Source organism: Malus sylvestris, chromosome 3 (assembly GCF_916048215.2).
Source record: "Malus sylvestris chromosome 3, drMalSylv7.2, whole genome shotgun sequence".
In the NCBI taxonomy this organism is placed as follows: Eukaryota; Viridiplantae; Streptophyta; class Magnoliopsida; order Rosales; family Rosaceae; genus Malus; species Malus sylvestris.
In genome coordinates, this window is record NC_062262.1 from 26,455,017 (window position 1) to 26,481,785 (window position 26,769).

General features: G+C 35.0%; 3 protein-coding genes and 1 long non-coding RNA gene across 8 annotated transcripts; 2 read left to right on the forward strand and 2 right to left on the reverse strand.

The window, feature by feature from the left end:
* Positions 1–323: 323 nt before the first annotated feature.
* LOC126614530 (uncharacterized) lies at positions 324–10,466 on the reverse strand. 3 transcript variants are annotated; one of them, XR_007620412.1, is made up of 5 exons: positions 10,224–10,466; positions 9,974–10,039; positions 8,778–8,885; positions 7,575–7,613; positions 324–621 (listed from the first exon to the last, which is right to left on the reverse strand). It is a non-coding gene; the product is annotated as an uncharacterized LOC126614530 (long non-coding RNA). The 3 variants fall into 3 exon arrangements; XR_007620411.1 differs by lacking the exons at positions 324–621; positions 7,575–7,613 and adding an exon at positions 7,621–7,921 and having other exon boundaries at positions 8,292–8,885; XR_007620410.1 differs by lacking the exons at positions 324–621; positions 7,575–7,613 and having other exon boundaries at positions 7,621–8,885; positions 10,224–10,459.
* A 1,559-nt stretch (positions 10,467–12,025) lies between these two features.
* On the forward strand, positions 12,026–16,109 carry LOC126614376 (uncharacterized). 2 transcript variants are annotated; one of them, XM_050282034.1, is made up of 8 exons: positions 12,027–12,515; positions 13,730–13,836; positions 13,932–14,024; positions 14,284–14,382; positions 14,570–14,668; positions 14,785–14,859; positions 14,957–15,164; positions 15,857–16,109. In XM_050282034.1, the coding sequence occupies exons 1-8, from the start codon at positions 12,395–12,397 to the stop codon at positions 15,889–15,891; spliced, it is 837 nt and encodes a 278-aa protein (XP_050137991.1). In that variant the 5' UTR covers positions 12,027–12,394; the 3' UTR covers positions 15,892–16,109. The 2 variants fall into 2 exon arrangements, with proteins under 2 accessions (XP_050137989.1, XP_050137991.1); XM_050282032.1 differs by lacking the exons at positions 14,284–14,382; positions 15,857–16,109 and having other exon boundaries at positions 12,026–12,515; positions 14,957–15,643.
* A 3,599-nt stretch (positions 16,110–19,708) lies between these two features.
* Positions 19,709–21,451, forward strand: LOC126616475 (OVARIAN TUMOR DOMAIN-containing deubiquitinating enzyme 2-like). Of its 2 annotated transcripts, XM_050284537.1 has the most exons (4): positions 19,712–20,153; positions 20,255–20,300; positions 20,460–20,568; positions 21,167–21,451. In XM_050284537.1, the coding sequence occupies exons 1-4, from the start codon at positions 20,089–20,091 to the stop codon at positions 21,199–21,201; spliced, it is 255 nt and encodes an 84-aa protein (XP_050140494.1). In that variant the 5' UTR covers positions 19,712–20,088; the 3' UTR covers positions 21,202–21,451. The 2 variants fall into 2 exon arrangements, with proteins under 2 accessions (XP_050140493.1, XP_050140494.1); XM_050284536.1 differs by lacking the exon at positions 21,167–21,451 and having other exon boundaries at positions 19,709–20,153; positions 20,460–20,927.
* Positions 21,452–21,527: 76 nt separating this feature from the next.
* Positions 21,528–26,029, reverse strand: LOC126616474 (uncharacterized). Its single transcript, XM_050284535.1, has 3 exons — positions 25,424–26,029; positions 24,535–24,657; positions 21,528–23,389 (listed from the first exon to the last, which is right to left on the reverse strand). The coding sequence occupies exons 1-3, from the start codon at positions 25,823–25,825 to the stop codon at positions 21,851–21,853; spliced, it is 2,064 nt and encodes a 687-aa protein (XP_050140492.1). The 5' UTR covers positions 25,826–26,029; the 3' UTR covers positions 21,528–21,850.
* Between the last annotated feature and the right edge of the window lie 740 nt (positions 26,030–26,769).

Below are 26,769 nucleotides of genomic sequence, written 5' to 3' on the forward strand. Positions count from 1 at the left end.
TAATATATAACAAATATTAATTTTTTTTTTAGTTTTTAATAATTTTTTAATAGAAAATAGGCCCCGGATCAAGCCACGTCAGCATTTAACTAAGAAATTCACGCCAAGCTAACGGAAGGTATAACATTGGCACAAATTTGTAAGATGAGGTATGACATTATCAATTTTAAAAGATGAGGTATAAAAGTGTCGTGACACCAATAATTGATGTAGTTTTTTGTAATTTACCCAAAATTGTATGAAACAGTATGAAAAGAAACTAACAACAACAAAAAAATGCAAGGAAAGGGAACAAAACTCACAAAACCAAGAAAACACAGAAGTCGGAGAAAACACGGGAGTCCAAACTAAAATGAAAGTCGAGGGAAAGAAGAAAATAAGGGACGAAAGCTAAAAAAGCAAACCCCATTAGATCACCGACACGTGACAAACACTCAACCTACAGAACGAAACAGTAGTTTCGAAGGCTGGGAAACACGTGGCAGCCAAGATAATAGAGGGGTAAAAGTGCCCATTCACTACACATTCAGTAAAAGGGCTAAAAATTGCTCAGCAACTGATGGGCAAAACCGGGCGTGGCAGACATGACAGCACGGGAATATTGAGAAAAAGCTTTGATAACTGCATGAAAATAGAGAAAATGTGTTAAGCAAACTAAAGAAATATCTAACATCTTGTAACAAAGAGTTTTAACAATATAGATAAAAGATTTTATATTTACCAAAGTAAACTATATATTTTGTGACTTGGATTTATATACAATGTAATAACCAATAAAAGTATACACGTAATCAAAATTTTGTAAAAGGAATTATTAAGGACAATGAAATTAAGAATTTTCCTGTAAATTTTGCAAGACATCTTTAAATACAATATTTATAGTTTAGTTTTTAAGATTGTTTTCTGTTGTTCTATTAAATTTTTTAAACCTTCTCTTGATGACTCTTGACAATGCAACATATAATTGACCATGTGTGAAAACAGGTTATGGAATATATAGACCAACTTGTTTGAGAGATTGTCCTTGGCTTTTGTTTATTGTCATTGCATAACATGGTCTAACTGGAAATTGACGTCTTTTAAAAATGAATGGCTACTTGTTTTCTGTAGCTGTAAGAGTAATTCTTGGGATGAAAACTTTGTGATCAATATTTGCTCCAACAAGAATTTTAGCTTCTATAATTCTATTAAACAATTGAGTAACAACTAATCTAGTTCCATTACACAAACCCAAAAATTGATTTAAATTTCGTAACAACATAATGGGCATTCTGATTTTTAAAACCAAATTATGTGTAGGTAAACCGTTGAACTCAAGTTTGTCTAAAAATTTAATGGGATACATTATTTCAAGATTTTCAACATTTGCATTTGAAGAACATAAAGAATCATAACTCAAAAATGTATATTGTTCTCTAGGCAATAAATCAATTATATAATTATTCACTTTTGTAACAGTTGCATTCCGAGGTGTTATAATAGATCTTTCTCTTAAATATGCTAAATTGTTAAAAGAGTTATCAAAATTGGGGTAAGTTGCAGAAAAAATTGAATGTATAGAAGTTGTAGAACAATTAACTATGAAATCTTCAGGTATCTCAATTAAAGATGTATCTCTATCATTTATATAATTTGTATTATTTGTATTATTTGTGTTGTTAATCTATCCATTACCTATTTTTAAAATCCAATTTGCAAAAGAACTTATTTTATCTTTTTCTTCCATGCTTAATCTGTTTTTTTTTACAATCTCATATTTTCTTTCAAACAAAATTTTTTGAAATGGAGCCATAAATAAGAATTATTTATGGAAGCATTTATTATATCTTCTCTGGTTCCACCAAAAAAAGTTTTTCTAGTACCGTTATGTCCATAAACAAAAAATAGACCTCTTTTCTTTTCTTTTTTTTTTCTTTTTTTTTTTTGTATTTACAACATTTATAATAGAATTATAAACTTGTTTTTGATATTCATTAAGCTGTGATTTTAAAACATTGTGTTTTTTGTTAAGTTCTTCACAATCATAATTTAATTCTTCTCTCACAAGCCTGTTTTTTATTTCCAACATTTTATCTGTATCTAGCATGAGTAGGTGATATTTTTTTAAAGAGGTAGATGCATTATTAAAAAGTAATTCTAATTCAAATAACATAGAATTTTTCAATTCATTTTCTGGCACAATCATATTTGGAATTCTAAAAGTCTGACGCAATTTGTATAAAATGCCATCATACATATTTTGTCAATGATTATCAAAAAAAATTTGAGGACTGGCTACATCACAAAATAAAATTATTGTGACAAACAATTGTCTCAATTGAGCAGATGATGAATTCACAACATTTGACAAAGCTTCAATTCATTCTTTATCATCACCTAATAGTCCTAATAATTTACATGCAGAATGATACGAATACAATACCATCAATGGTTTTCAAATCATCAAAACTCATTGCACCTTTTTTTAAATTTAAAAGCATTCTTAAATAATATAATTCTCCATATGTTGGATGTACATATGCTATTCTACCAATCGATCCCTTATGTTTTCTCAATTTCCAAGTTTTGTTTCGTGTATCATACAAAATTTTTGTACGAATTTGTGGATAAGTTAGTTCACGTGCTTCACTGAAAATTTTGTTTGTCTCGAACCAACTTGTTAACATAGTGTGTTCAAAAGCTTTTTGATTAAATGATTAATTGCAATGGTTGATCACCGCTAAATACAATATTTTGTTCTAATTAGGGGTGGGCGCGGTTCGGTTTGGTGCGGTTTTGAGTGAAACCAAAATCAAAACCACAAGTTTTTGTGGTTTGGTTCGGTGCGGTTTTGAGACTAAAATTGAAATGAAACCAAACCATTTGGTTCAGTTCGGTTTGGTTTTAAATGGTTTTGGTTTGGTCTCATTGTTTGAAAAAACTATTATGGTTACCTAGTTGTATCTCATTTCATTTTCCTTTGAAATACACTTCAATTCTCTTCTATGAGCAACATTATTGTTTGTTTTTCATTTTGCATATCTTCTATGAGCAACATTTATAACGTTTGCACATCCTGGCTGTGCTGCCATGTACCAAAAATTATGTGTAGCTTTTTGTACTTCGTGTCATCTGATAAATTTTCTTATTCTTTTCTTTGCTTTTCAAGACACACACTTGTGGCAATTTGAACATTCAATGGGAGCTTAGATTAATCACAAGAATGTGTGTCCCGCGTTGTAAGAGTCACAACTAATTTTTGACTAGATCTCCAAGGTGAACAAACAAATGGTTTGAATTGACAGCTACAGCAGTTGGTCCTCCCATGGCAACCCATCTCTCATTCAATATCTCCTTAATCAAGGGGGCATATTCAATTCGTGTAGGTATGTGTATACAGTTTACTGGGCGGAAACCTATCTACCCATTATTCCCATGTCACCAATATGCAAATATCATATATGCTTTCAACTCAAATCCATGTAAGTGCAATTATTTTTAGGATTTTATGGGAATACCAATCAACAACATTCTGACATTCTAATGTTTATGAACGAAGAAAAATCGAAGACTAACCAACAAAAAACCAAATCCCCTTTTGATTCAAAACCCAACCCTAAAATTAATCTCAAATGTATGAGTAAATTTAACTAAAACAAGTGATAAATCATAGTTCTTATCATATTAGCACTCTGAACTCTAGAGGCTAGGAGCTAGAATGAAGTGGAGGCCGGAGGGAAGACCAAGAGAGAGGGAGAGTCTGGAGAGTGGAGACTGAGAGAGAGAGTTAGATGAATAAAGAAAGAGTACAGACTAGAAGAAAGAAAAGAAAGAAATTATGTGGCTGTGTTATGATGTGGTTGAGTCCATACTAAATGTATGGACTCAATGAAATAACCAATTAGAATTTAACATTTAATAAAGTTATGCGGTTTTGGTTTTGGTTTGGTTTTGGATGGCCGGAACCGAAACCAAACTTTTTTTCCTTCATTCAGTTTGGTTTCAAACCGAAACCATTTTGAAACTACAAAACCAAACCGTTCAGTACGATTCGATTTGGTTTTGGTTTTGGTTTTCGGGTTCAAGTGCCCACCCCTAGTTCTAATGGTAAATGAACAAGCAATTATTCAACTGAAGGTTGTCTATGATGTATAGAATATTGAAATAATCTCCAAACAGCCTCATAAGGCGATATGTATCTACAATTAAGATATGCTAATATCTCTGTTGGAAATTATATATTATAATTAATATTATAATATTTAATTTTTGTATGAATGAAAAATAAGAGTCATGTGTCATAGTTGAATACAAATTCATGAGTTGTATCTGTTCATTGAAACTTTAGACAACAGTCATATTGTTTCAAAAAGGGTGGCTTGAGTTCTATATAAACTCAAGCATCCCACATGTCTAACAGAAAAAAAAGAGAAGAGTTTTCTCCAATGTCCAAGTAGAAATCCGAGTCGTGTCTTGAGAGTACAGAATATATGAAGTTCGCCAGAGTCCGAAGATTGAAGTGCTTTGACTTCGGATTATAGATTGTTGAATCCTGGGAGACGGACGCCTACCGAACTACAAGCACAAGAGTAGGGGCGAAATTCTGTCTTTAGGACATTGCATTTATGCAAGCCTCAATCTTCAAAGTTTGTCAGTTTTCCTAACTTTCACTCTAGTTGTTTATATTAATCTTGTATACTATTGATGTTGTGATTTTCTTTATGATTTTCATATTTTCTAATATTGCTCCAACAATCTCAATATCTGAATTTTCCTGTAGAACTAATCGCGCTCTATCGGAACCTTTATTTATATATTTGAACTAATATTTTTTAAGCATTGATTGACAACATGATTCAATAGTTATATGTGCATTGTATTTTAATAGCAACTCTGTACTGTAAGGAACAACAAAACTGTATTGTAAGGAACAACAAAACTATTATCAACTTTTATTCCATTTTTAATCACAAATTTTTCATCATCTTCACGACGTCTGTACACCAAAAAACCATTTGCCTAAAAAATTGTTTTGCTTTTGCATGGTTTAGGAAAATGTTTAGAGCATTTATTTTCTCACTTGCAAGGAGATTTTGGATTATTGTCACCACAGGGACCATGAACCCTAAATTGATTAATTAACTATTTCCTATATTTGGAGATTAACAGTTTTGTCTGGCAATTCAGCTGAAATAATAGAGTCTATATCTAATGCAGAAAAGCATTTCATGTTTGTTTTAAGCCATATTAACATATGGAAATGAGGTAAACCTCTTTTTTGAAATTCAATTGTACAAACATCTGCTTGTGAGAAAGGAAAAATGAAAAACAAACAAAAGAAAAAAAAGTCAATTTCACAACAATAATAAAACCCCAAAAAAAAAATTTGACATAAATGGAAGAATAAGTTTTGAAAACTTACATCCTTCCCAAAAGGCTTTCCAGATTTGATAAAATCAAGCATGTGATCAAGTTTCATTTTAAACACTCTAAAAATTATATCAGGTCTATCTTCAGGTTTAAATCCAGGTTTGTTTTCAAATTTTCTTGTTATTTCTAGCCATTTAACATTACAGGTAAATGTTATGAACAAATTAGGATGTCCATATTCTCTACAAATAATCATAGCATCTTGATAATTATTGATCATATATCTAGGATTTTCTGTATACGAAGCGAGTAACACAATTTTATGTCCTAAATTATTTGTATCATTATCACCTTTTGAGAATGCATCATATATTCCTTTATAAACTTTACTTCTCAAATTCTTTTGATTTTGTCTAATGTAATCTAATATATCTTCTTCAAGTGTTGCAAAAAAATTCACCAAATATTATTGAAAAAGTCTACCTCTTCTTAACAATGCAGGTAATGGTAGTTCTCATTCTTGCATTTGATAAGCAATAAAAGCTCTCATGGGCGCTCTCTGTCTCTTAGTTTTTTTACCTTTATAATTTTCGCTCCATTTTAAATCTGATCTATAACCATCTTCACCGAATGGAAAAAGAATAGGATACTGTAGAAACATAAATTTAGGATTCAATTTTGTGACACGTTTTAATTCTTCACTTTTAAACTCTATAATAATATCTTCATTGGAATCAAAGAGTACTATATCTCCAACTACCAAAACCACCTATTTTATCACTTGTAGGTTGGTTCCTCATATTGTTTTCCACCATTTAGTTGTCTTCCTAACAATGTCATTTTCAAAGAGCAAAGGCCATCATTTTCAAATTTATCTCTCGTTGTTCAAATATTTTTTACCAATTCATTTGATTCATCAAACATTCTAATCAAGCCTTCTACAATTGTTGGATCAAGTCTTTCATTCCTTCAATCAGAATTAAAAGATCTAAGACGATTTTCCACCTCATTGTATGTATCATAGACATAAAATTGAGCAAATTTTGGTGACTCATTATTAACAGATAAAAGAAATCCCATTAAATGACAAACTGAACTGCTAATTTTAAAAATGTAAGGACCTGAACTATTGTTAATTGAGTTATCAACTTTGGCTCCCATTGAAATAAATGAAAACATAAAATTGTAAGCTCTAATATTTTCTCGAAATGATGAACATTTAAGGCCTTTAGTTGGATCAAGCAAGTAATCTAAAAAAGCTGGCGGCGATTTTGGATTTGGAAACTTTATTTTTCCTTGTTGGCAGCAAAGAGTAAAAATAGGCTGATCATTTTTACACTTTTGTTTTAGAGACTCTTTTAACAAAAAATGAGCACTACAATAAATGCATTTATAACTTTTATCTCCTAACATATTCTTTAAGAACTCCTACATGATAGGATATGCACAAAAACAAAAACAAATGAACAAATGATGAGTATAATATTATTAAGGCAGTGTTAAAATCATAATTTACAATAAATTAAATTAATTTATAAATAAAAAACGCTTGACCTCTATTCATAAAATTGTCATCCTGGTTATGAACAGTTTTTTTAAACACTGTTTGTTGGATGATCTAATGCATTGACAACATTTTTACCTTTTTTTTATTACGAAAGCGAGAAGTTTTTCAAACTGAAGTTATATGCTCTAATTCATTGGAAATTGTTGAGTTACTGGAAATTGTAGAAGAAACATCTTGCTGAGCATGACACATGCTATTGCCATATTGATATTTACTTTGTGAATTTTGAGGAACAGTGGGACTACTTTTGGATGAGACAGTGTTGACACAGTTTTCTATGCAACTTATTCTACACACTCTTTTACACTGATGGCTATATTCAGTAAAAACATTGTCTTGACCATTGACAAAATCTTTTTGTTGCTCTAGAGCATCAGTTGTTAAAGCATTTATAGGTCTTTTTGATATGATGGAAAATAATTTTTATAAAACTTTCAACCAAATCACTGCAACGCAAACCATATTAAAGAGGAAAAAAAGAGGCAAAAAGAGGTGTCAACAAACATATAACACAAATTTCAAACAAAAACACAACATAGATATATAAATGCTTTAAAAAAATCAATTATATATTTCCAGAAACTTGAGAAAAATATAAAACAACCATGAGATACACAAAAACTTAAAACTGAAGAATTCAAATGCCTAAATTACTTACTTTAAGAGCTGAAACTCCAAAAACACAGCAGCGTCAATCCTTGGAAAAAGTCAACCAATTTTTTATTACACATCAAAAAATAAAATTCTATTCAATAAACAAAATCTTAATAAACAAAATAGAAAACAGAGAACTGCAACACAAATTTTTTACATCGTATGAAAACAAATAATTATAGTTGAGTTTCTAAACGAAGACCAAAACAGCAACAAACAAAGAATAATATCGATCAACAATAACCAATTCACAAACAGAAGAATAAACAGTCAAGCTTAATCCACTTACCATAAAATGCAAATACCAATATTATCAACAATATTGACACTCAGTGACCAAAAAAATGCAACCTGTTTATACCATATTTAGGGCCTCGTATATTTGGGCCTTGGGCCTTGTATTTGGGCCTCACACTAAAGCCCATACTTTGTAAAGGAGGAGGAGCCCCTTATTCTATAAAAGGGGACTCCTACCCTCATTCTAAAGAGGCTCATTCTCACCCTCAGAGGCCATTTCTGAAGCCTCTCACCCCCTCTCAAAGCTCCTCACATCCCCTAAGCTCTCTCTCCCTCTTCAACAGAGAAATACAATACAATCAGTGTGGACGTAGCCCAAACCTTGGGGTGAACCACGATAGCTCTTGTGTCATTTACATTTTATGCAGATTCACGGTCGGATTTACGTTGTTCCAAGACATCCAGTTTTGTGCATCAACACAACCAACAACCAAACATTTACAAATAACACATCTCGTTGACCAAACACATATATTAAGCCTCAAATTACAAATAAAAATGTGAGAAAACAGAAGACAATAAATTGTTTTGAAAGAATATATGAATTCCCAAAAATAGATGCATGTGTTTACGTGCATCTGTCAATCTCAACAAACATTGTTCACCTAAAATTATAATCTGAATGTAGCTCAATCCTATTATCTAATTGAGAAATAGGAACATAGATAAAGTACAGAATACATAAATTCATTGATAAAACCAAGCCCATTTTTCATGCAGAACATAGAGTTGAAATTATAGTTTGAATCTAGCTGAAGCTTGCAATGCAATTAAAACATTTCTAAAAAGAAGTATCTCATGTATAATAGAGGCTCATGCCAATCACAATCTCACACAAAATAATTATACAGTTGACCAAGAAAAAAAAAGAAATATAATATTTCATACAATATATGCAGAGAATACTTACAAATATAGAGAATGGCCAATCAATTTGATAGATGAAAGTAACTCAGTGCAGAAGAATTGGAATCCAAATTCAAACGTAGCTTAAATTTTTTATTCTGCTAATATTAATCTGCAGACAATTCCAAATAGAAAAAGATAAAATCTCCACAAAACCATACAAAAAAGCTGTAACATCAGTCACGCTACTCATCATAACAACAAAATGAAGCCACTCATTTTAACAACAAAAAGAAAATTCAGGTCCCATGAATATGACTTTTAAAATTTATGTACTTTAGAATAATTCAATTCAACTGCAAAGACAGAGAACTGATAAAAAAATTTAAAAAAATAGACCCAAAATTTTAACATGACAGGCAACATTATAAATCTCTTAAAAATAAGCCGGTATGAAGAAGAGTCAACATTTTTTTTATTGCAATATCAATCCACCTTACTAATTTTGAAATAACATGTTTAATTAATTCAAAAGAAGGGGGAAAAACGATTTTTAGTTAGTTTATATAATTTTTTTATACAGAGCTTTAAAACATCTTGGTTAATTCATTCAAAAGTAGAGAAAAAAAGGGGAGTTTCTAGTAAAATATCCTGTTTTGGTTCAATACTTTTGGCCACATGGACCAAAAGTTAAATTGGTCTTCAAATGGCATGCTTCATTGAATACAAAGTACAAAAAAAATCCGCTTTTTAGTTCGTTAACATAATTTTCCACATGAAGTTTGAAAATGCTATGTTCCATTCCTTTAAAAGCAACCAAAAAGGGGATTTTTCCGATCCTATCCTAGTTTAATGGTTCAGATAACAGGGACAAAAATTACATTCATTTTCAATTGGTTTCTCTTTACATAGCTACAAACCAAAAAATTTTCAATCAGTTTCTCAAATAATTTATAAACATATTTGACTAAGGATTTAAAGGCTACAAAACAGAGTAAAAACCAACGGAGAAAAAAAAAAAAAAAAGGCAAACAACCGTGAAACACACACCTTAAGCACCTGGAACCGCATATAAAAAAAACCAAATCTTATATCTACACCCAAAATCGAAACACACAAACACAACAGCGAAAACGAAACATCGCTATATTTTTTTTTTTATTGAAAATAGATTCCCCAAACGAAAAACAACCCAAAAAAATTCAAAAGTTACAGTGGTATTCAACGAAAAATTGAAGAGAAAGAACATAAATTACATACCTTAATTGGAAAACGACCTGCAAACACGAAGGAGCAAAAACCCTAAAATTGCAGCACCAATCTTTCCTGAAATAAACAACGCAATCGAATCAAACAGCCACATGCAAAAAACCCCAAAATAAGAAATCACTCAACGCAAAAGACCAAGACTGGAATCTAAAAAAATGAACTTGAAAATTTTCTTGATAACCAAACAAAAAGTGTAAAAAAAAAAAAAAAAAAAAAAAAACAAACAGATGAAGAAACACACCTAAAACGACGCCATTTTTTTACGAAAGATGGCAGAAACAAATAGAACAACCAGATTTCTAAGCGATGAGATCGGATTTAAGAGAGAAAGATGGAAAGAAAGAAGCAGAAAAAACGATGGCAATTGCAAACCCTTGCAGTGACTTCGGTGTGAAGAACGACCAAGACACAACCACGATGGCCAACACGTGCACACCGCAGACCAAATCAGACCCAAAAAAATTGCTCAACAACAGAGGGGCAAAACCGGACGCGCACTAGTAATGAACAGTATGAGTCCGCTGAGTTTTAGTAAAGGAATAATATGAGGCTTTAAAACTTGACAGTTTTAACAAAAAGTTCACAGTATTGTTCATTTTAACGAAAAATCATATTTTTGCACTAAAAAGTTAAACCTGGTACTATTCATTTTATCCTTTATTTTGTCCTTATCATTAAAACTCAAAGTTTTCAAGCCTTTTTCATTAGTTTTCTTTTAAAACTTTCCCAGGATGAAATTTGCATGGCTTTCAGTTTTCACGTGAGGGATTTCAAAGGAATGGGCTTCATTTTTTAGGCTTCTCATTACTAGCAGGAGTCCCGCGGCCGTTAGCACCCTTTTTAGAACTCGTTGAGCTAATTTTTTCATTGTTTTCGTGCATTAAGCACATGAATACGTTTATTTGCTATTATGATGGCCGTTCATAGTTCACTAAAGATTTGAAGACCATGTCAAAAAGAAGCAAAAGACATTAAGTGTTCACCAATAAATACGTAATATATGATGTGGCAGCTGAGTCATTTGACTTCTTACTTTTTAGCTGTATTTTTTGACACAAAACAAAAAAGGAGTCAAATATATTTAATTTAATTTTTTTAATGCATGGATCTCATTGACAACCAATAAAATAAATATTAAAATCAATTTTAATTATTTTCTAATGGTTAATGTAGATATGGGCCCTCAATATAATAATAAATAAATATTTGACAAACCAATCCGAAAAGAATAAGATTTAAAATTTTTTTTCAATTGGTCATATTTGTCATCAAATAAAATTTTGACATATTATATTTGACATCTTTTTTTAAGATACTTTAAATGGGTTCACTTGGACTATGCTATATATTAATGATCTTTTTTTTTTAAGATTTTTTTATTTTTTTTTTATAGAAGATCCTGGTCCTTGAGACTATTTATTGAATATTCTCTTGCTCTTTCAAACCCAAAACACATGCTAGTACATTATGTGTCACTATATAAGTGAACGACATGATTGATATGTCTTTTTTCAAGGGACAAGGATTGTCTACCCTCCCTTTCCGGTGCCCTCCTCGTGTCCTCCTGTTTTATGTGATCACGGTTAAGCCACGTCAACATTTTATATTATTTTTTTATAAATATAATAAGACAAAAATGAATAGTAATATAAAATGTTCACGTGGTTTAACCGTGATCACATAAATAAGAGAACATAGAAAGAACACCAGAAGTGGAGGGCAGACAATCTTTGTCATTTTTCAAGACCTATGCTTTAAGTGGTTTTACTGGCCCACTTCCAACCAATCCTAGATTTCGGGCCTCCTTATAATATTACCCTTCAAAATACTAGAATTAACTAGTTGTCTTGGGCGGTGTGGTCAGTAATACGGAGTGAATTCTCTCCTTTCTTTTTTTCTCTTCCCTTTTCTCCTCTCTTATTTGAACTGTCAAAGCCACGTTAATTTCTAATATTAATTTTTTAAACAGAAAGAGAAAGCTAAAATAAATAATGCCACCTTAACTTCCTATATTAATTTTTTATAAAAAGAAAAAGACAAAATAAAGAATTTGAGTGGAGGGAGAAGATCCTAGTCCCAGTGGTAGCGCCGGTAAGTTGTAAGAAATCCAATGTCGCCAATATGGTGGTGGAACTTAAAGTCGACTAGTCTTGAATCTCCATGCAGTTTCAGCGGAGTTTCCTTACAATTCATTTAGGAGCAATGGACCAAGTGATCAAGTTCTGAATTAGGGTTTAGGGAGTAACGCAGAAGTTTCCTGTGGATTCCGTTTTTGAGTGTTGGATCAAAGCATGTGCATTGTGCAGGTGCTTCTCCGACGACAATCCTACTGCCACCAATTTCTTATCCACCTCTTCTTCTGTCTCTGCCAGTCTGCAACCTTTTCTCTCCTCGGAAAAAAGGGCGGGAACCATGTTAAGTCCAGGACCGCAACCTCTGCCAGCCATGGCGCGCAGCCAGTCGCTGTGCTTTCAACAATCCCAATCTCTCCAGGAATCACGTTGGAGGTTCAGGTCCTTCCCGTACACATCAGGTTCGTTTTTATATCATATTTTAGTCCTAGAGCAAGGAGAACATGAGCCTGATAGAAAATACAACCGTGGTCAAAGACATTCTCATTCATTTCAAATATAGAAGGAATTTTGAATTATATTTCGCTTTTGTTTATATAGTAATTATGCTGCTTAAGCCAAGTTTGGAATCTGATCTTAACTGTTCATTGCCCTGCCTAGTTTAATGTTTACTATGCGTGCTCTTTTTGGTTCAATTGATGAGCTGTAGAGAAAAGAGGAGAGACCTTCGTGTGGCGATCATTGTTGGACGAAATATGATAGGGTCTCGAGTAGAGAGATATGTGGTGCATTTTACAAATGAACTAGTGAATTTTACCTAATACGGCCACGTTTGTGCCTAAGGTTGGATTGTATTTGACAAGTCGCTAGATTGAAGGTATGTTGAAGCAAGAAGTGGATTTCAAATTTTGTCCAAGTTGAGAGTACAAGATGGATTAGTTCTGAAGAAAACTTATCCTTTACAATCCTACCAGTTTGTTGGGATTGGAAAGGATAAGTATCATTCACGACTAATTCATTTAATTCCTTTAGCTTGGACAGAATTTAGAAGTTAGCGTTCATTTCTGCAGTGTTACATTACCGGTTGACCTTAAGCCGTTGTTTAACTGCCTTGGTTATGGACGACTGTTATGCTGTTCAAATATGACATACCTATTTAGGATGAAGTGTTCAGTTAGAAATTCACAATAGGCTGCAGTATGCTAAGCAGATGACCCCTAGAGTGATCATTTTTGGTACTTAGAGTTTGATATTATACTTTATGAAGGAGAGATTAGAGAAGGTTATCACATAATTAGAGTGCGATGTTGAGACAGCTTTTTGGCGGCACTTGGAAGGATAGAATAAGACATGGGATTTTCTTAACAATCAGGAAATATTTCCAATTGAGATGGTTTAGTCATAGACAGTTAGGGATGCTCCGGTAAGTAAAGAGTGATCTGATACAGGGGAACGCCTAAAATAACATGGGAAGGGTTGTGAAAATGAATATGATCACAACAATTGACGAAAAGCATAGCCTAAGATAGGACTGATGGAGGAAAAGGTTCAATGTAGCCAACGCCAACTGGTTAGCATTAAGGCTGAATTGAGCTGCGTTTGGCATGTGTACTTGAAAAAAGAGAACTTCTGAGAAAACTTGTATAGGATTTTTAGTCACTGTTTGGTTGTGCAGGGTTAGATAGTTTGAACACGGAGGAGAACCCCAGCAGGTTGCCTTTGCTCGGAAAAGGTTCCGGTGATGACAACAGCACCTATTACAAGGAACACAACCAGACAACGGTAATGTTAAAAACTCATAATCTTGATGAAATAATTTTGTTTTGTACATATCTTGCCATAATTTTGTAATTAACTGCACACACCTATGATTTCAGGGATCAGATGATTACAACCTCAGTGAGTCGCCTCAACCTAGTGATAGCCCACATGCTTACACTGACTATGACGAGCGTGGCAATGTGGCAAATGTAGTGGCAAAATCTCATAACCGTATCTAGACCTTCTTTTTCATGTTTTCCTGCACATTGAAATAGTTTCCTGCACATTCTAATCCAAGCAAATCTCCTTTACCTTGCATTAGTCCTCATGCTGATACCGACTATGACAAGCCAGACAATGTGGCAGGGATAGTTGAAAATCTTATAACCATAATTGAACCAATTTTTTTATTGACATATTGTCTTGCAAGCTCTGTATAGTTTTAGTTGAACTCATTGACAATTTCAGGGCTCTGATGATTCCAACCGCAGTGGGTCACTTTTACCTAGCGTTAGTTCACATGCTAATACGAACTATGGGGAGCAGGGCAATGTGGCAAATGTAGAGGTAAAAACTCATAACCATAACCATGACTAGACCGTCTTCAATCTTCATATTGTTGTGCACATTGAACTTATTTTCATGTGGCAGGGATAGTTGAAAATCTTATAACCATAATTGAACCAATTTTTTTTATTGACATATTGTCTTGCAAGATCTATATAGTTTTGGTTGAACTCATTGACAATTTCAGGGCTCTGATGATTCCAACCGCAGTGAGTCGCTTTTACGTAGCGTTAGTCCACAGGCTAACACGGACTTTGGCGAACCAGGCAATCAAACGACGACAATGGTAAAAACTCAAACTATAATTAATCATTTTTTCTCACTAATCCTGTGAGATAATTGGTTTTATCTTTTATTAAGCGTACAAATAGTTGAAGGGCTTCTCACAGATCATATTTGCAGGGCCCTTCTATTCCAATCCTTGTGCTTGATGTTGATTATGAAAATGACTTTAACCACCCACGTCATGGAACAAGAGTAATGCTCAAAACTCACTACCATATTAAACCAGTGTCGTTTAATCTTTTGGGAGGTTTATTTGGTGATTTAATAACTTACTATAACTTCCTTGTAGGTTACCATATTACAGTGGATCTTTATGCTTTTTGCTCTCAGCCTAGAAATGTTGTCAGCCTGTTTTGATCAGTTATCCTCCCCAAATAAGTCTCATTATGCACTGGTTAGTTTGCTGTTAGCCATTGCAGCTGTGCTTACTTGCATCTTGGAGCTCATTCACAATGGTATAAAGGAAGGAATTGAATCTACCAACGGCATGGTTTTCGGTACTTTGCCTGATATCTTTGGATTGGGTCTTTCCGTTCTCCAATGCCTTTGCTCAGCAGAGCAGTATTATTTCCTCCATAGGCATAAAAATAATCCTATGAAACTATCCCCTGTGCCTCTCTTCTTTTTCTGCTGTTTGGTGGTTTTGAAATTGAAAATAAACTAGAGCTACACAGTCATCCGAAATGCAAACCTGGTGACAGTAGACAATATGGCACACTGATTGTGTGCCCGTCTCATTATTCATTTGTCACACCATTTATATATTAGAAGACAATTGCCAACGATTAGATTTCGATCTTGCATATGAACTTGTAACCATGGTCTAAAATATCCATAATATCCCGATATTTCCATCGAAATGTCCGTGTTTTTGGACTACCGATATTTCCGATATCATCGATATTTTAGACCTTGCTTGTAACCACTCGATGAATATATATACATATATATACATGCCTAATGTTTTAACTGTTTATCTTGTTTGTTCTCTTGCTGGATCCATGCTTCGGTGGATTTTACTTTTATGGTGTTTATATGTTCTGGTGTGTTCATCTTCTTTTCTTTCAGGCTTTTTTGGTGTTTGTTGGTTTGGCTTTCAGCTCCTACCCAATCTAACCTGTTTGTATTACGCGTTTCCGTTTCAGCTTTTTAATGAATGCTTAACCTCACGGACTTTGTTTGAAACTAGGGTACCCGGAAGTTGGCGCCTCTCTAGTTTTATGAAACGAGGACTGAGCCATTGAGGACAGAATCGCAACGTTGCCTTTCGTTCCTGGTACCGGTAAATGTGCAGACTGCTTTGAAATCATTTAACCTGGGAAAACATCTTGTGTGTTCTTGGAGTGCTTTTACGTTTTCAACATCCAAACAGCACTAGCTTGTAAGTAAGAAGTTTTATGTTCAAATCTTGTGAATGACGATTTCGATACCAAATTAGGATACCCAATGTGTGGCTTAACCGAACTCTCCCTCCCCCTTCCCCTTCCCCTCCCCCTAGGGTAAAAATATCGATGTACTAAAAAAATAGTACTAGCTTGTAACATCCAAAAGTAGTTCCTCAAGCAAGTGATTGGGTTGGGGGAGGAGACTTTGGAAAAAAAAATCAACAACAACAATCACCACCACCTTTCTAACCCAGAAAGTAATAGGTTGTCTTTCCGAGGAAGTAATTTATGCACTGTTCTAAAAATTCCTGCCTAACGCTGCCTAGGAGCTAGGCGGCTAGGCCACCGTCCTGATTAATGCTTAGGCGTTTGAAAATTAAAAACGCCTAAACCTGTTGAGGCGCCCGTCTAGCCCTCCTAGACCTGCCTCGGTTATGACTTACATAGACAGAAAATAGATAAATTTCATTTTGCATATTATTTTTTTTCAAGAAATTGTAAAAGACTTGGTGAATATTTAAATGAACACACATTATATGTTTATTCCCCATATTTTCATTATGTTCCAATACTTCATTATATATATGTCATTCTATTTTGTAGTTTATATATATTTTAAGTATAAACATACACTTATTTACACGAAATATAATAAATTTATTTAAATCCACCTAGTTCGCCTAGGCCCTGCCTAGCCACCTAAGCGCTGTGCTCTAGCTGCTGCCTGACTAGTGCCTAGTGCTTTTAGAACCTTGAATTTATGTGTACACCAACTGCACATGGGAGGGGGAAACAAGGTGAGAAAAAACCCTAGGGATTCCGCGTTTTCCGTATTTTCGATATTTTTTGGTTATCCATGCAGAGCTTCAACTAAGTTTGGTTATTGTTGATTATCACTTTTTTTTTCTATTCACTAAACTCATAATCTAATTATGCCTAAAAATATCTAGCAACCAGTATTACAGTTCAAGTAGTATTTTTTTTTACTTATAACTGAGAGATTTTATGTTCGGCTCACATGAATGGCGAAGACGTATTATATTTATGTTAAGTTCGATACCTAATCAGTGATTGGCCTATTGTGGTCTTATCCAATTCCCCTACTCTTAGAATAGTATATCAATTATTAAAAATGATTGTGCTTTTAAACTAAAAAAATAAATAAAGAGACCACGTACGTCGTTATAGCTAACTTTTTTTTTTTTAAAGGAGTACGATATTTATTGAAGATTAAAATACGTACAAACTAAAGATAGGGTGCTTACAATGGGCCTCGATAAAAACCCTGTCGGGGCTTTCAACCTGAACGAAGGGAAAAAGAGCGTCCTGCACCAAATTAACTACTAGTACTATCATCTAATAATAAATTAGAAATTACATCAGGAGGTTCTTCAAACCAAAAAACTAGGTGATCAACAATGAGACTAAACCGTACAAGGCGGTGGGCCACCTATTCTGTTGGATGTATGTCAACAATCTGTGATAAATTTATATATGCTAATAAATAATAAATTTGAACAACTAATTAACAGTGTATGAACAATGAAATAATATTAAACAGAAATATTGAAGATCAAGGCTTGCGTACCACAATGTCTTTGAAACAGAAATTTTGTCTCTACTCAGTGCTTGTAGTTCTATGGACATCTACTTCATCAAGATTCAACGATCAAGTAAGAATTCCAACATCGGAAAACTGACTTCTGGCGAATTTATGTGTGATTCTCTCAGTAAGAAGGTTTAGGAATGTAGAAGAAGAATTTGATATTTTCTTTGTTTTAAATCTCATGCAGATGGATGTATATATATTGGGATTATGCATGTTCGCAATAGATATGAGAATGAGATGTGATTGTTGGGAGACATCTCTTCATAAGGGTGTTGTGCTCTCTGCGTTTTTTCATTGACTTAGACTTCAGACTTCATCTAAAAAGATGAGTTTGTTAAAAAATAATTTAATTAAATTTGAAATTAATTAAAGAATTTAATTTTCAGCTAATTAGTACACTCTAAGGCCCATCTTTTGATAATTAATATATATTAATTATTAATTAATTATCAACTAATTAGTATACCCCAAAGCCCAACTTCACGGGTGAGCCCAATTTCATTCTCAATAGTCCATTACTTCAATCACTATTTATAAGAGACAAAACCTTATAAAGTGAGAAAATCTTTGAAGAATAGTTAATGTGGGACAATGAAATTTCTACTCAAAATTTCTAACATATTCTTCTCTCGTCGTCCAAAGGTGATTTTTCATTGCTTGAAATCCTACAAAAGCCGCCTAGTATCATCAAATATATGTCCATAGTGCCCATGAATTGTCGTTCCTGCATTTTGAATTGCAGAAGTGACCAACAGTGCATCCCCTTCCACATGGACCTGCTACGTGATCCACCAAGAGAAAACCTACAAGACGTTCATATCATAATATTACCAGAGTCAGCATGAGTTTCTTCTTTTCTTTTATGCCTTTATGCCATTACTAGATCTGGAAATTTCGTTATTGCATTTATTTATCTATCCTTTTCTTATATTTATGCTTTTGGATGGTTTGATTTCAAGGTGGATTTGTATTATCACTCTTTCAGAATCTGGAAGGTCGGTCTCCCTTTCTCAAATAGTGTTGTGATTTATTGGAACTATATGTATGTGTGTGTGTTTGCACCTAAAATGTGCATCATTTCACTTATTTAGGCCATTTGAGTAAAATATTGCATTTGGATGATTAATATGCAAAAAAACTAACTTGGAAGATATTTAGCTATCAAGTGGGATAGTTTGGCATTAAAATAATAATTTTCCCTTTTTATGTGGGTGGTGGAGGTTTGCCAAGAACCTTGTTTAATCAAAACAAATATTTGCTTTTGGATTGGAATATAACATGCAGACACGGAATTGGACATATGGATGAAACAAGTCATCTTGCTTCTTTTAAATGTTAGTTTATTGCAAATGGTGGAGACATGTGGTGGAGATACAAACTTGCTTATTTTAATATTATTTCACAATGCAAGCTGCAAAGGAGTTTCTTTTGGGCAAGTTCAATATGCTCAACAATGGCTCTTTTAGATCTCTATATAATGAAGCAGATGCAGAAAGATTATAGACACTCAAACAATCAATCAATCAACTCTACTCAAATCAGCTCATCAGCTTCTTTGTAGACATTTAGCTTTAGCTAAGAATCATTTGCTTTCCTTGTTTATTAGCTCTGCTACTCACCCAGTAGTATCGATCTCATTTGTAGTTTTTATGTACAATTCATTTCCAGTCATTCAATTTATAAGCAATCTGCAATAGTAGTCATTCACTTTCCTTTGTCATTTACATTTCCAGCAACCTTGTCATTTACATATTACTCCATCTCTCCATATAAGTAAAGTCCTTATCTTTAAGGCCAACAAAGAACCTTGATTTGAGACACTCCTACTCAATGACACAATCTCTTGGTTTGAAGTCAAACGCAGACACAACCTCAATCATTCAAAACCCGTCTACTAGCGGCATCTAGTAGTGGCACGCCCACACCCACCAATTTCATGTTTGAGTAAATTCTCAGCATGCCCGCGAGGCCATGGCGAATGTAGGGAGCAAACAATATTTATATCTCCTTAAAGAAAATTATATGACCATGGATTTCTTTGACTCGTTTTTGTAGATTTATTTCCTTATTTCTGTTCACTATATTTGTTCCCTTTTTTTTTACATTTATGTGTTCAATCATGGACTGCTACCAGTAATTGATTCTGGTTGGTCATCATCAACTGAGTACGTGAAGCTGGGTTTTGTTCAATTCCTCCCCTTCTTTCCGTATTGTCTATTAAAGTTTAGGATTCAGTCTTAACATAAAAATTTCGTTCATGTCTCTGTCGATGTTTAGTTTGAATGGAATCCTAATCTCAAAAGGGTTGTTCTTAATCTTCGTAGAAATGTTTTTCAATTTAAAATATGTGTACTTGGATAGATAAAACCGTCATTGTTTGAAATTTCAAATTGTTATAATGCTTCAGATATATAAATAATTTACAATATGGAAGGTATGGTAGTAAGGAGGGTTATTCCCTCAGACAATAGTTGCCTCTTCAATGCAGTCGGGTAAGCCCCAATACAACCCTCTATTTTATCCGTTGTCCCAATGAAGTGAACTGTGTCATTTAGGTCAAATTTTCTTTTCAATTTTCGCCCTTCGTTTGCAGGTATGTAATGGATCATGCCCAGAAAAAAGCTCCTGAATTGAGACAGGTATTTGAATATTCAAGGCTTAAAATTAAATCATACAACAATAGATAAATCATGGTTGTATGTGCATAAATACCTCCACATTTGCATTGAGCATGCATAAGTGCGGTACTTCCTAATCGATTCTTGTACTTACATTTTATGACTATCTGCAATGTGAAGGTTATAGCTGCAACGGTAGCAAGCGATCCCACTATGTATTCAGAAGCGTTTCTTGGTAAATCAAATGAAGAGTATTGTGCTTGGATTCTTGACTTAGAGAAGTGCGGAGGTTTGTTTAGAAAACTTCCTGTTCTTATGCATCTGAATCTTGGTTACCAAACAAATGCACATGAAAAGCTTTTCTTGTAATAGTTTGGGTTATTTATTTCTGATAGCCAACTAAGAGTTCATATGGAAAGTGCTTTTAGAGGAAATGTTTTTGGGTTCCAAAAGTACTTTAAGTGTTTTTTATTTTCAGGATTAACTTGCATTTTTACTAAGATGATCCCAAAAACGTTTTTTCTAAAAGTGTTTTCAATCATTTAAAAGCAATTCTTAAACGAGCTCTAAGTAGCCAATCATTAATTACGCAAGACAGATATATATCTTCTAGGGTATTGAGCATTATTGGATTTATTAGTTGACAAAGTGTTTCTGCCTTGACTGCTTAAAAGATAGTTTATTCGGCCATTGTCTAGAAGATTAACTTGGAAGTCACTGTCCCAATAAATCAATGGGACACTATTAGATTCGTTTTCCAGACTACACGTTGCGATTTGTCTAGTCAGGTTAGCATTAGTAGTGAGTTTTCGTGCATATTAATCTTGTCAGCTTGCCAGTTCTGACTGTTTATGCCCATTTTTGTATGTGGTGCTGTTTGACAGGAGAAGAAGTATTCAGAAAGGGTTATGTTGATCAATGACGGACTTCATTACGATGCTTTAGCTGTATGTGTGTCTAATTCTATTTACTGGGGCTCGTACTTAACACCAGACTAAAAACTAGAGTTGTGGTTGATCCCTTATTTGTATGGTTTCGGGGGATTTTCCATATCCCTTCTCTCCCGTCCTAATTTTTCTCCCCTTCCCTCCCCTTCCCTCCTCTCTTACTTGAACAGTTACGGTAAAATCACGTCAACATTTTATACTGAAAATCCATATTCTCATTGCCAACTTTTCTTTCAAACATCTGCTTTTTTTCTTTTCCAGTTCTGATTAAGCAGGCAATTTTTGGACCAGAGATCTTCCATTTCCTATAAGAAACTAAAATGAAACATTTCTCATAACCAAATACATCATATTACAGAGGGAAATGCTATCGTTTTTCGCCTACCATTTTCAACAAATGCTGTCTTCTAGATTCGAAATGATACAAATAATGATTCGCGCTTTCTGAATCGCTTGCAAAGACCCCCAAAACCAGATGTGGGAGTCCAAGATCATCTGCACTTTATTCAGAGACTCCTCGCGACCGTAGCAAAAAGTTGTACCTTGCGCGGTGAGAAATGTAACTAGTTATTCTAGCCTGGGTTTGTCATTTTCGTTTTATGAGCAACCTCTGCCTCACTACTTCTAGATCTTCTGTTTAAGCACATGACGCAATTGGACCTTATGATTGTCCAACCTTGCCTCCAAAAGCTTCGCCTTCAAACTATGCTTCTGTGCCCCAAGCGGGATGCACCCCTTCATACCTCGAATGTGATGCCCCGTCTCAGGAGAACTCCACTGCCCCACTAAATCAGAGGGGCTAAGCCCGCCCTTACCCGAACCCCGATCAGGGGATACCATACCCCCAGTAGATATCCTTCCATTCGAAAGCCTACCATTTATTCCCTCTAGCGCGATTATCTTGTAGTTTTCCCCATTATTTTGGCCGGATCTCCAAAGCCTTGCTATTGACGATACCTTCTTCGCCTGCTTTGTTGGCACCGAGCAAACCTCGCTGATTTCAGTAATTGGTGTTTCCTCACCTTCTTCTTCCCATTCTGTTCCACACTCTGAGACATTACTCTCTCGGCGATTCTTATTGACAGATGGGGCACTCCCGTCTGGCGAATAGCTTGAGCCCTGATCCTCGAAATGGCTCACAGTTTCCCAACCACTCTCATCTTCTTCTATATCACCATTATGACCAACAAATGCAACTGGATGTCTCAGGATCCGGTCGCCATTGATTCCATTGCCTTCAGGACTCACAGTATGAATTTTCGAACCATGGCTAGCAGGACTGTAAGCAACACACTGCTCAATCTCCCTCTCATTAGGCTCACCGAAATTAACTTCTTTGAACACAGAAAAGATATCATCAGGATTATGGGGTTCATAAGAAAAGTCCTTGACTTCTTGAATATTTACAGCAGCAGCAGCCTGTCGCAGATACTCTACTTCTCTCATTTCCTTCACATCTGGCGTTACACTTCTTGATGTCAGAAAATTCTCCAGATCTGCCACAAGCTTGTTCATCAGAGAATACTTCTCCTCAACTGCCACCTTTGCATCAACAAGCTTCATTTGGACACGTTCCTCCCGCCAGACTTCTGCAATCTGCAACATCTTCCTTTCCTCGTCCACTTCCTCTCTGAATTTCATGGATTCTCTGTTCAATGCTTCAACTTCAGCCTTGTCTTCTCCAATTTCCTTAGCAAGCTCATCACATACTTCCTCAGTTAATTCTCTGGCCTTTCTTTCTTTCTCGTAGTCCTGCATGTATCGCTTTGCTGATAACTTGACATCAGCAAGCTCATTAACCAATTTGGAATTGAGTATCTCAGTTCTCTGACGACTCTTCCGTTCCCGGTTCAATTCAGACTTGATGTCATCAATAAATGCACGGACTTTCTCATGCTCTCTGCTCCTCCATGAAACTCTTTCCTCACTGACATTCCTTAAGAAGTGCTCAAGTTTCTTTTTTGAGGAACGCCGTTCCATCTCAAGCTCCTGAATGCGAGCTCGAGCCTGCTCTAGCTCAGCTTCAAGTACAGATACAACTGATACAGCACTCGCTCGCTGGTCAAGAAGCTTCATTTGGCTGTAAATTTGCCGTACCTCATCTGATGTTTTCAAGCAGACTGGATCCCATTTTGTTTGCCCCTCCATGACAGAGTTGGATAACTGAAATGAAGGTTGAAGCTAAAATTAGAAGTAACACCACAGAAGAAAAAACAGACCTTAAAACAGTTTTGGGGGAAACAGATGTAGAGTACAAAATTTAAAGAAAAACAATTATAAGGACGAGACAGCTTGTTATATAATTTTAAGAGAATATATATGAGTGACATGTTTCTTAGCCAGCTGAGATACACCCGAACGCATTTCAGCATTCCATATTTGAATTTTGAACCAACAATCCATACACGTACATATGCATATAATAAGAAATTTTCATATTGTAGCCTTTTCTTTATTTGGAAACCCACCAAGCCTTAGTTGCGCATAATCTGAAATTACCTCCTCGTGATTCTCCCTCTCACAAATTTCCATATTTTCCCAAGAGTTTTCTAGGATTGGAATTTGGAAATGCTGCTTTTAAACAGCTGAATCTTTTGATTAGGTTAAAAGAATTCGGTTTAAGTCCCATTTACACCAAATTTCTCTTTTCTACTTTTTTTCCATCCTTACATGATCACTACTGTCTATTTCATAGTTGTGTATATGTCCAGTTAAATATTTACAACAACAAATCCTTATCCCACTAAGCATAGTCGGCTGCGTGAATCTAGAACACCACTGTGCTAGGTTTTCTGCCAAGTCTTCTGTTAACTCTAAGTACTCCGTCTTTTCTTAAAGTCCCTTTCCAGTTAAAAATTTAAAGGGAAATTTTATCTGGACCCACATAATTTCACTCCACATGGGTGTAGAGAGTAAGTTGGGCGTAGACTAAGATTATATAGATTCAAATAAAATTTCTCATATTAGCCCGTAAGCAATCCTATGAGTAACACTGCTTCAACCTAATAACATAATATTCAATTTCTGGGGACAGCAAAACAGATGACAAGAAACATCTTTTTTCATTCCAAAAAGACGGTTCTTAATGAGTATGCATGACGCCAATCCTTGCAAAGTAAATCATCTGCCAAGGTTCATGCCAAATAACTTGCCTTAAATGGAGTGCTCGGCATGTGTCCCATGTGCACAAGATGATAAGGGTGTTGTATTGTACTTGCTTTAAAAAAAAATTAACTATATCGCATTGTACTTAAGTTCATAAATTCAGAATTTACAGATCATTGTAAGAATTCACAGAAGAGCCATACCTTGGATAAGAATCCATTTCTTGAGGTGGACCTAGGGCTTTGTAAAAGATCATTTGCTTCAGAAGCATATGTTTTACTGTTGCGATTACGGAGAAATGGTACCCCAATATGGCCAATGTCAGGCTGCAAAGAAGACATCAACAATGAAAATCAAAATCCAGAGTATACCACAACATTAATACCGGCTGATGGGTAAAGCATGCTATGACAAGATGTACTAAAACAGCACGCAAGAACCCAGAAATCCCAAGACACAGCAAAAGAATGTGTGACGACCCGGAACTTTCAGAATGCATCAAACCATTGCATAAATGTCTTTACCACCGTATCTTGAAGATCACAGTTCCAATTTTTAATACATTCACATAAACTTAACAACACTAATCAAAATTAAGAAAAAGGTCTGAAAAGATCTTAACAATCAATTAATTACCAAATAAAGAGATACTCAGCAGGAAATTGATGGAAACATACAAGCATTACCACATTAGTAAAGATTTCACCTCGAAACCCATAAGAACACATTCGGAAAAGAAAAACGAGGACCATTTCTTGCTAATTTTCGAACACATTTCCTCAGTAAGATCAATCAGAGTTGAATCACAGCTCAGTAAACCATGAAATACACAATGCCGGGTTTCTTGAACCCGAATAGGGAAAATCGAAAGGAAATGCGAAGACAACAGCATTAACATAGATATCAGCACCAACAGTACTATTTATCAAACTAAAAAACAGCAAATTTAACAACATCCAATGAATTAACGAGAAAATTAAACAACTTTGGTTGACAAAAATATGGTCAAACTCCAATCAAATGAGATTCAACCAAGTTTGCAAAGCACACCCATTTGACCAAAAAATTACAGATCCTTGAAACCAAGCTCACCTGAAACCCTAGCTGGTCATTCCGTCCCGGTACACCGGAACCCGTCTCCAGCGATTGCAGCCGCCACAGTCCGGCGGCGAGCTTCCTGGCCGACAAGGGGGCCTCTTTTCCCTTCCTGCCCTTCCTCCTCCCTTCGTCCACTCTACCCTCTTCAGGGGCATTTTGGTCGTTTCGCCTCTCCCCGTGCCCCTGGCGCTCTTCTGGGCCTTGGCCGATCTTCCACTTGAGTAAAGGCGTCTCGGGTCGGCTCCGCTTTCCTGTCGGAAGTCCGGCCCGCTTCAACCGGGCCGAACCGGGTGCCCGGGTCTTCTTGCGGGTGGTTGTGGGTCTGTGGAGGTGAAGATCCGAGTCCGGCGGTGGGAATGTTGGCGAGGGGTGGCGGGGCTTGCTGGGTATCTTCATCTTCTGGAGTGAGATTCAGCCATTTAGAGAAAGTAAAGGATTTTGTGGTGTGTCTGCAGTGTGGGTGCAGTGTAATTGGAAGGAAGTACAGAAGAGAGAGAGAAGGAGATGATATGATGAGGGGAGAGGGAGAGAGAGAGAGACAGAGACAGAGATTGACGCACAGCGACACTGAGACAGAGACGCACACAAGCACACAGACATGTACAAGGAGGAGGTATTTTAGGTATAAAAATACAGTGTTAGAGGTAGACATATACGAACGTGAATTCCTATGTATGTATTTTCATACGGTCAACTACGTATCTTACTCGTCAGATTTCGAGGGTGACAACGACAGCTGTTGCACGATGTCCTTTACAAAAATAGACGACGTAGTTTAAAGGGTTTTAATTAGCGTATAACCCTTTTAATAATAAAATTTAAAATTTAAAATAATTATACTGTAAAAAATGTTTTATTTTTAGCTAAAAGATTCACTTTTTTCTTTTCTTTCTCAAACGATCACGTTTTGAGAAAGTTGACTAAATATAAATTGCTTTTTTTAGGTCAAAATACTACACGATTATAAAGTGAATACAATTTTCTTTTTAAGAGGTACTCGAATATTATTCCATATCTAGGGTCGGATTTATTCAATGGTTTGCCCACCCAAACTGAAAAAATCCCCCTACTGGCCGGAATTTTGCCCACCCAAACTAAGAAATCAACCATGGTGGTGCATGTAGCCTTCCTCTTTTTAGTTTAAATTCTTTTCCTTTTCTTAGTTTAAAAGAAAAACTAATGAAAAGGGTTTGAAAACTTTGAGTTTTAATGATAAGGACAAAATAAAGGGTAAAGTGAATAGTACCAAGATTGACTTTTTAGTGTAAAAATGTGGTTTTTCGTTAAAGTGAACAGTACCGGAAGCTTTTCGTTAAAGTTCCCTAGTTTAAAAGCATATG